Consider the following 10,617-nt stretch of genomic DNA (forward strand, 5'->3'; position numbering starts at 1 on the left):
TTTAAAGTGCTTTGCAGTGATGAGAGCCCAGCGGGTTCAGGCTGGACAGTCATTCAGCAGCGAATAAACGGCAATGAGGATTTCCACAGGGATTGGAACACTTACCGTGACGGCTTTGGATCCTTCGATGGGGATTTCTTTTTGGGTTTAACCAAGATCCACCACATTACACACTCACAGCGATATGAATTGTATATTTACATGCAAAGTTATGACAACAAATGGTTCGCCGCTCGCTATGACAATTTTACAGTGGGAAGCGAGGCTAGTCAATTTAAATTGCAATCGTTGGGTGCATATACTGGGACTAACGTAGATGAGGATAATATGAGAGACCAGGAATATATGAAATTTTCAACTTATGATCGGGATAATGATCTATTGGTATTTCGTAGCTGTGCAAATGGTGTCAGGAGTGGAGGTTGGTGGTACAGTGATTGTTGTTGGAGGTATGTTTCTTTGGGTGAGCAAACAAACAATTAATACTTATTTATTTGCAGCAACTTAAATGGAAAGTACTTTCAATCTGAAGTAGATGATATTCACTCTGCACATTGGCTTCCTTGGTACTCACTTAAAAAGATTCAAATGCTAATTCGTCCAATAAACTGAAGGAGGAAGCATTGAGAATCACAATTGGTAATCCAATTGATGAATATTTTGAAGCGGTCAATTGCATGTCCCAATAATTAAATCATGTATAATTTTAAATATTGAATAAAGTAAACAATGAACATTAAAAATATATTCTAACACACTCTTTACTTTCAAATGCTGTATGGAAATATTTTCTATGTAGATCGCTGCGCAATATTGCATCAAAAATAATTGAATACAAGTGTTTAATAATAAATATATATGTTTACGTTATATAGAGAATTATTCATCAAAATGAATACTCGGGGCGCAATTTATCGCTCAACTTGATCTGCTTATGCTTAGGTTATCTCTTATCCGCGCTATAGCTACACACTTTATTAATTGCTTTCATATTGGCTCTAAATGGAGCCTTTGAAGCTTCAGCCAGCAACGAGACTGAGGTGAGCAGCAGTGGAATTAATTTGTGATAATGTGAAATTTAATTTAAAATACTTTTCATTGTGTTCTACTTTGTTCCCAGAAAGTTGTTATCAGTTCTAGAAAAACTATCGAACTGCAAGGCCAAACAGAGAAGTTACAATGATCAAATTAAAAATGATGCTAATAAAACTCATGAATCGGAAGAGCATATTCCCAATAGTTGTTAAAGCATTTGCAGACACTGTTGGTGTACATGAGATTCAAGTGCCCGGTATGAAGCCCATTTCAAAGTGCTTTGCAGTGATGATAGCCCAGCAAATAAAGCAAATAATGAGTAACACACTCTTCACCCCTAAAATGCTATACACATTTAGGTTGTGTTTAATTATAAATGTTGCAAATAATCTGAACAATTTAACAATCGTCATGCTAATTAGTCATGTTTATGCCGCATTTGAAATAAACTATAAGCTTAAAATCTATTTATCTGATTTTATTTGCGTTTCGACTTGCAAGCTGTTTAAATAGATTTAAATTAGCAGCTCAATACAAATATCACAATATTTCAATATATTTTTATGGCTTTGCCAATTGCCAATCAAATTGAATTTTAACAACTTTAAACAGTTTACCAAATAATTATTGAAAATATTTTGTTGCAGTCATAAGTTCTTAACTCTTAACTAAGAGGGAGAGAGTTTGTTTTCAAAATGAAGTGTAAACATTTGGCCAATTATATTCTTATAATTGCTTTCATATTGGCACTAAATGGAGTCCTTGAAGCTTCGCCCAACAACGAGCCTAAGGTGAGCAGCAAGTGAAATTTAATTTGTGATAATTTAAAATACTTTTCGTTGTGTTAGCCTCGCACCTCATCCCACTTCATGGACCAGCAGTGTGGTAGATATACATACGAGACTTTGAAGCCGATCTTAATACATCTGCATGAGGTGGAGAGCAAACTCACAGTTCAGAATTTTGATGCGTTATTAAAAGCATATGGACAGTTAAATGTAGAGCTTACTTCTCTAAAATATTCACTTAGGGAGAAGAATGGGCTACTTGACGCATATAAACATAATATGGCAGATCTTAGAGAATCTAACAACAATGAAATAGCTCAAACCGAAACTAATGGGAAAAAGATTGAACAGCTTTGTGAAAAATACATACAAAATTCAGAAAAATGTGAAATGGAGCGTAGAAATCAAAATGAGTCACTAACCAAGCAGGAAAATTGTACCCAAGAACTTATTATCAAGTCAAACAAAATTAATGAACTCCAAGACCAAATAATTAAGATACAAGACCAAAAAACTAATGATGAGAAAAAAAAATTTGAAGAGCAAAAAACTAAAGATGAGAAAAAAAAATTAGAAGAGCAAAAAACTAAAGATGGAAAAAAAAATCAAAAGAGCGTGTTAACTGCTCACCAATTGGTGAGCAGATTATTAAAGTGCCTGGTCTGCAGCCATCTGAAGGGCTTTGCAGTGGTGGCCACCACTGGATAGTAATTCAGCGACGTATAAATGGCAAAGAGGATTTCCAGAGGGATTGGAACACTTACCGTGACGGCTTTGGATCCTCCGATGGGGATTTCTTTTTGGGTTTGAACAAGATCCACCAAAAAACACACTCACAGCGACATGAATTGTATTGTTACATGGAAACCTATGACAACACATGGTACGCCGCTCGCTATGACAATTTTCGAGTGGGAAGCGAGGCTGATCTATTTGAGTTGCAATCGTTGGGTGAATATACTTGGACTAACATAAATGGGGATCAATTGAGAGTAAATGAACATATGAAATTTACAACTTACGATCGGGATAATGACCAATGGACGGATGGTAACTGTGCAAATGTTATCAGGAGTGGAGGTTGGTGGTACACTAGATTTTGTGGTTGGTGGTATGTTTCTACAAGCTCGCAATATTCAAACAAACAATTAATACTTCTTTATCTGCAGCAACTTAAATGCAAAGTACTTTCCAAATGAAGTATATGAGAGTAAGGCTATACATTGGTATGCTTGGAACACACTTAAAAAGGTTCAAATGCTGATTCGTCCTATTTAGAATCACAATTGGTAATCCAATTGATGAATATTTTGAAGCGGTCAATTGCATGTCCCAATAATTAAATCATGTATAATTTTAAATATTGAATAAAGTAAACAATGAACATTAAAAATATATTCTAACACACTCTTTACTTTCAAATGCTGTATGGAAATATTTTCTGTGTAAATCGCTGCGCAATATTGCATTAAAAATAATTGAATACAAGTGTTTAATAATAAATATATATTTATGTTATATAGAGAATTATTAATCAAAATGAATACTCGGGGACTCACAACAATGAAGATAGATTGAGATACCATGAACATATGAAATTCACTAATTACGATCGGGATAATGACAAATGGAAGAATAATTGTGCGAGTGCTCACAGGCATGGAGGTTGGTGGTCGCAATATTCAAACAAACAAATAATATTTATTTATCTGCAGCAATTGAAATGGAAAGTACTTTCCAACTGAAACATATATCAGATCTTTATATTGCATTTTTATTACTCTCTAAAAAAAGGTGCAAATGCTTATACGTCTCAAAAATTGAAGAGGTAAATTGTCGAATCTACTTATTTGTATCAAATTATGTGTAATTTTGTATTTCAATAAACTTAAACTTGAACATTAAACATTCTACGACATTCTTTAGTTTAATTAAATGAAAATTCGTTGGCTTAGCTGCGCATAAATTAAATGCAAATTGTGTGCATAAAGCGACTTTGCTTTAAGTGATATGCAAATGCCAAGCATATAGTTTTTTATGGGATAACAAAATTAATGTAAAAAGGCAGCCACAGCAGCCGCATACCTAAGTATCAAACAAGTTGCAGTTTTACTTCAATATACAGTGGTTGGTGGGGGGGATGTGAAATTTAAAGCGCTGCTAATAAAATGGCAGTCGAATGCTCGTTCTGCTCATCTGAGCAGCTAATAAAAATGCCAAATGCAGCATTTTTACTATGCACTATAAAATAACGGAAAATAAGTAGGGTAGGGTGTTGGGTGTTGGTTGGTTGGGCATAGGAATAGAAATGGCTTAGCTTATAGACAGCGCACTGAGCTTGGCCACGAACTGTCGCATGTAAATCAATGTAATGTTCGGGCTTTTATGATAGCAGAGCTTTAGCTTTGGCAACTGGACTTGCCACTTGAGATTTTGTAATACAATGATAAAGTAGCGTAAACGTTACTGTAAACGTAACGCGTTACGTAACGTTGACAGCAGCAACTACAACAACAACAACAATTGAAGTGAAAACTGAATCAAGCATGGGGCATTATGTTGATGACCAAACTAAGTTACGTGTTTGTGGTGATAAAATGTGCACCAAACTGTCAAGAGAGGGAGCGAGAGGCAGCGAGAGGCAGCGAGTTTTAAGCGCGCTGCAGTAACAGCCAATAAATCTCTAGCTAAATGCTTAAAAACTTTACGGCCAAACCGTGAAAGACATTTACCAACGTAGATAGAGCTGAAAGGATTCGCGTTGCGCAGTCTTTTTTTCTTTTGTTGCTCCTTTTATGGTTTAAATACTTTGCGCCAAACTTGAAATAATGCAATGGCATAAAAATGTTACCCCTTGCCACACAGCGAAAATGTGAAAAAAATTACACACATAAAAAAACATAAAACAAAAAACGCGCCCAAAATCTGCAGGCAGCTTAAACGGATTTTACGCTACTTGCCGCCAAAACTCTGCGCAGAAAAATAAAAGTTCTCTTTTTTTTTGCCCATAGCAAATCCTTATAGATAAAACGCGTTTTGCACTTGTCGAGCAAAAAAAAACACAAGTCTGCAGCAGCAAAGTTTATGAAATTTCTATTACATTGTTTTTCACTTTCTACATTGGGGTTGTAAATTGTTGAAATCAAGTTAAGCGCAAAGAACAAAAAAAATACAGTGAGCATATGCAAAGCGCCCAGCTGACAAGTTGAGCTCCATATGGGGTTTGTGTACACATGACGTATACGCAATGTGTCTAAAGTATTGCCAAAACTTAACTTTTTACGTTCACTGTCAATTTAGGCAAAGTTTTACGTTACCAAAATGATAGGCACAAGCTACTACTACTATAAAAAAAGAGAGTTACTTATATGTATTCCCAACAGCTGCTGCCCAAGCACTTAACTCTTTACACATAAAAAGCAACTTGGCAACACACAAAGCTTCAAGTTAGAGGAGTTAGAAACGCAGTCAATTATAGCTGCAAATCAAATCGCGTTTAGCAACAACAACACAACTTTAATTTACGTGTAAAGTTGTAGTATTGACAAGTTTGCTTGCTTGATTGATTGATTGATGGCAGCCAGCGTGGCGTATGCGTAATTTATGTAACCGCAACAAAGTCGCTGGCAGCAAACTTTGTCGAGAGCGAACAAACGAACGAACGCGTCAAGTTATTTTTCGTGGCCACGGCCGCAATCTCCAGCTGCGTGCAAGTTTGGCAAAAACTAGAAATTGCAGTGAGCTGTGAGCTGTAGCAAAGTCTGGAGCACAACTTGGCTTTTCCAAATGAAATTTTGCGGCTTTATATAGAGTTGGGTGTGGTTTGGTTTGGCATTGAATTGCCGCCGCTGCCAGCAAATTGTTTATGCTTGTTGCCAATTTACTGCACGGCCTGTGTTTAGTATTTAAAGCTATAGCGTTGCGCTTTAATATTTAAAATACTTGAACTTCACTTTATGTGCAAGAAAAATCATAAAACTAGCAAAACTATAAAGCCGCAATGCTCTCGCGACGCTCATGCAAATAAAAATAAAGTCAAGTTAAGCCTTGCAGCACACACAAGCGACAGCGACAGGCGGCAGTCAAGTTGCTGATCCCTAGCACTAGCACTAGCCAAACAGTTGACATACACAGCAGCTGGCACTACAAGCATTTTGGCGAAGATTTCGCATTGTTTATTTAAAAACTACTCCATTATGGCAGATGAGAAGCAGTTGATGCTGCCGCTGCTGCTGCTGCTGCGTCTCTTTGGGGGCGCCGCTCGCGTTTGCTCAGCTCAGCTTTATAAAAATGCAATTTCTGCCCAGCCACAGCAACAGCAACAACAACAAGCAGCAGCAGCAGCGCTAAGGACACAACACTTTATATACAGCAGTAGTGTAAGCAGTGGCAGCAGCAGTTACACAAAAGTATAATCGCACTATAAATCCCTCGCGTCGAAACCAAAAACTTTGCATTTGTGGCAAGACAAAAGCCGACACTTGACAGTCGTTGTGTTAACAAAGTTAATACACTTACCTAATTGAGTTGCCAAAAAGACAATCGCTGCGGCAATTTCCTTTTCCTAGCACGCTGCAAATAAATTACAAAATAAATACAAAATATTAATTCTTATTGTTACAATTAAATGCAATAAAATTAATGTAGCTTGTAGAATATGCGCTTATATATTCAGAAAATATTCGTTAGGTTAAGTTTTAATATTATAAGATAAATAATAAATTTTAACTTCAATTAAATTAGAAATTTCGTAAAAATAATTTAAGCTTTTAGAATGTTATAGATGTTTAATTTGAAGGTCTACAAATATTTGTTAAGCATTTCAGTGACAAACTAAATTAAATTACTTTTCCATTTAAAATTTTACAAACTGTCTATAGAATGGCATAGACACTTAGTTAAATTAATCAATAAGTTTTAAGTTTATTAATTAAATAAGAAATATTAAGTTGAATTAATACTGAAATGTCACAAACAAAAATTTGAAGTTTTAGAATTTGTTCAAGTAAAAGCTACAAAATTAAATTAAATATTTGTCAAGTGCAATTAAGTTGTAATAAAATAAATATTGAACTAATTGAATTGGATAAAAATAATTTGTGTGTCAAAGTTAATTATTTGAAATACAACAAATATTAGATAAACATGGAATCTAAATTAAATTACTTTGGCATTAGAAATGTTACAAACTGTTTATAAAATGGCATAGACACTTTGTTAAATTAACAATTACTTAACTTACATGCAACGCGCGCGAGCCCAAAGAAGTTCACTCTCTGGCTCTGGCGCTGGCTTCGGGTCTTGCTCTGAGTCTCTTTGGTGCTGGCCATGGTTGGTTGGTGGTTGGCTTTGGGTGTTTTTGGGCTGTTTGCATTGCCATTGTTCCCAGTGCAGCTGCATTGATAACAGGCACGAGTGGGTGGTGGGCTGCTCTATATATAGTTGCTAACATAGTCATGGTCAGGGCGACACTCGCATGTCTTTGGGGTGTTGGCCGTGCCGGGGCATAATGTTGATGATGGAAAACGTGCGCATTGTTTTCAGATTTTCGGAATTTTAATTAAATTTGCATTGTTTCTAGTGGCACTTGACGCTGCAACGACGACGACGACATAGAGGAAGTGCAAGTGCGCGCGCCTGCTCAGATTTTAAATTCGCGTTTCATATTCTTTAAATTTGTAGACGCCAACAAAAGGAGTTAACCAGACTGTAATATTAATAAATGTTAATTGGCTGTAATAAAATCGCCTAACACTTTACAGGCCCCAAATTACTAAATGTGACACTTTAGCCCCAGAAATCTGCGCAAAGTCGGCTCATAAAAAATGCTAAGCAGAGGAGTCAACAAACATGCGCCCTTAGCCAGCTGTCAATAAATATGAAACTCCATAAGCCAAAAGCAAAAAGAAAATATAATAAAAAGGCAGCACGAGACATGCAAAAAAAAAAAAAAAATATCAATCATAATAAAAAATACATAAACAAAGCAAAGACGACAGCGGGCAAATGTAAATTTTGTTGCCCTGAGGCAACAGCCTAAGGAAGTGCAAATAAACAAAGCAAATGTGACAGTTGTGTGTGTGTGTGTGTGAGAATTGAGTGAGAAAGCGACAGCCGTTGACAACAACATCAAATACATTTTGTCAGCAAGCTTGTCAATTGTTGAGTTTTAAGCTAGAACGAAAGCTGACAAAATACATTTAAGCCCAAGAAGCAGCAACAGCAACTAATAAAACTTGGCAGCTTACAAAAATATTTAACAAAAATAATGTGCCAAGTGTTAAGCATTAAGCTGCAAATTGTTTATTTATTTATTTATTTAATGTCAACTATGGGCGGTCAACAATAAAAGAAAAGAATTACAAAAAAAATTTAAATAATAATTAATTTTTCGTTTAGTTTTTTATTAGTTTTAAGCATTAGCAGCATTGCATGCTGCTTAGCTTATTAATAAATAAAGAGCGACATTAAATCATTAAATGCATTTAATTAAAATTGCTTGCTTAGCTTATGCCAAGCAATTCTTTTGTGCAGCTCTCTAGCTCTTTATTTATATGCATATGAACATTTCACACATAGCACAAAATGTATTAAAATAATATGTACTACAGCTAATTAGTTTGCTGCTGCTGCTTAACCTTTTTGTTCGCTGCATTTTTATGTTAAAACACAAACACAGACAAGCACAAACACAAACACATGCACAGCAAGCGCCAAGCACCTTTTTAATTAACTGAAAAATGCTGCACAATCAGTCAGTCAGTCAGTCAGTCAGTAGTATTACGTATACGTAGCCACACATATGCGCAGCAAACAACAAAATGGACAAGCGTTGAGACTGAAGCCCCAACACTAATTAATTATGCACTCTTGCTACGCTACACACACACAAACAAAAAACCGCAAAGTAAACTATTTTTGTCTGTGTTTACATTGCCAAAAATTAAAAATACAATAATGCAAAGCAAAATTTTATATATTTGCTAGCTTCAGCTATGTTAACTTTGTTGTTAACAAATTGTTAAGCATAAACAGCATAAAAAGCAAGTGGACAAATTAAAGTTGGGCGCACACTTTTAATACAAAGGGGGAGGGGGGCGAGGGAAATAAAAAAAAAATAAATAAAATGCGTTTCGGGCTTGATATAGCAGCAAGCCTTACTATACAATTGGTTGCCTTTAGCCTTATTAGTTGCTGAGAAACAGTTGCTCAAACATTCAGACGGACATGGCATATAGCCAGTTTACCTTGCTGTTCAGGAATATATATACTTTGTGGAGTCTGCCACGCCTCTTTCTGCCTGTTACATACGTTTGGAAAACTTCATAATACCCTTTTGCATTTTTTACAAAAATGTCAAATAAAAATGCAGCAGCTTGTGCTTTGACTAAGCAGCAAAGATTTTTATACCAAAGCTAAACATGTTTAGTACGCTTGTGCTTATCTTTTTGCTATGCAGTTTGCTTCTCTTTTTTTTTGCTGTGGCGCTCTCATATGCAAAGCGTTGGCATCTGCAAAAACTCGCATTCATTTTAAGACTTTATGCCGCTCTAAATGCATATGAAATTGAATATTTTTTAGTGTAGATTTGAATATATATATATATTTTTATGCCATAAACGTGCATACTTTGAGGCGCCAGAGCAAATGCTTGGACAACGCTCTGCTCTACTCGTAAAATGTTTATTGTTATCTATGCAAGTGTCAGCCTACGTGACATTTTCAAGCTTTTGTTGCAGCAATCGCAAAAGTGAAATGTAGCACGAATTAAAGGCTATATACATATATATTAATATATACTAAAGTGTACAAATTTTAAAAAAATATGCCACTTATATATGCGCGCCACTGTTTACCTCCTAATTACAAGCGGCCCAAGATTGTCGCCTGTGTTTTTGTTGTGCTCGGCGTGGCTGCCATCGCAGTAGGGCCAACTTTTGGTTTTCCAGCAGCGGCAGAATGCAGATGTAGCGCTAATATTGTTGGCATCAATCATATCCACAACTTTGGCATCACCACGGCGTATGCTGCTGTTGCAGGAGCCGGTGCCGCCGCACTTGGGTCCACGTATGGTGTGATAAGTGCAATAGCCAATGCCAACAATCACCACAGTTGGCGGTATAAGCGACAGCCAGTCCTTGAAGGAGAGCTGAAACCAGCCACCAAAGCTATCGGGCACGGGCAGGTTTGATAAATAATTGGGAAACGTTGATTTTATAAAATTAGAGACGCCCATTTTTTTATTCATACGAATTTAAACACAAATGCAACTGGACAATTTTAAATAAAAGCATAAAAGCAAAGCTTGAGATTTTATATTGAAGCTAACAAGTTTCTATGGACTGCTTTGATGGGGCTGTAGCTGCTTTTAATTGAAAAATAAAGTGGCAAACAGTGTTGGCAGCTAAGCTACAAACAAGCTAGAACTAGCTATTTTATATAATAATGGTAATGTGGGCTGAAAGAACAGATACCAAAGCCATAAAGGGGTTCACCGACTTCCCCGTATACCTATTTAAATAAATATATATATATATATATATAATAATAACTATGAGCAACTTTTGGCTGTTTGAAAAGATTGAGCGCAGCATATGCATATTTTTTTTTGGTTGCATGCATTATTAATAATAGCAGCAGCAGCTGTACAGCAGACGTTGCATACTTGCAGGCGCTAAAACGTTCGCTCAGTTTTTCAACTCTCTTGACAGCATAATGCCAAGGCAGCTGCTAAAAATTAGACAGGAAATTATTTGTCTGTATGCCTGAGCACTTGCCAAAGCAGCCAAGCGGG

At 36.1% G+C, this 10,617-nt stretch overlaps 2 protein-coding genes across 2 annotated transcripts; one reads left to right on the forward strand and one right to left on the reverse strand.

Moving 5' to 3' along the window:
* The first annotated feature begins 2,428 nt into the window (after positions 1 to 2,428).
* On the forward strand, positions 2,429 to 3,132 carry LOC108599294 (techylectin-5B). The gene is made up of 2 exons (XM_017986096.2): positions 2,429 to 2,934; positions 2,993 to 3,132. The coding sequence occupies exons 1-2, from the start codon at positions 2,684 to 2,686 to the stop codon at positions 3,099 to 3,101; spliced, it is 360 nt and encodes a 119-aa protein (XP_017841585.1). The 5' UTR covers positions 2,429 to 2,683; the 3' UTR covers positions 3,102 to 3,132.
* Positions 3,133 to 9,439: 6,307 nt separating this feature from the next.
* On the reverse strand, positions 9,440 to 10,107 carry LOC108599326 (CDGSH iron-sulfur domain-containing protein 2 homolog). The gene has a single exon (XM_017986131.2). It carries the CDS (start codon positions 10,069 to 10,071, stop codon positions 9,676 to 9,678), a length of 396 nt encoding a protein of 131 aa, XP_017841620.2. The 5' UTR covers positions 10,072 to 10,107; the 3' UTR covers positions 9,440 to 9,675.
* Between the last annotated feature and the right edge of the window lie 510 nt (positions 10,108 to 10,617).

This window comes from Drosophila busckii, chromosome 3L (genome assembly GCF_011750605.1).
Source record: "Drosophila busckii strain San Diego stock center, stock number 13000-0081.31 chromosome 3L, ASM1175060v1, whole genome shotgun sequence".
NCBI lineage: Eukaryota > Metazoa > Arthropoda > Insecta > Diptera > Drosophilidae > Drosophila > Drosophila busckii.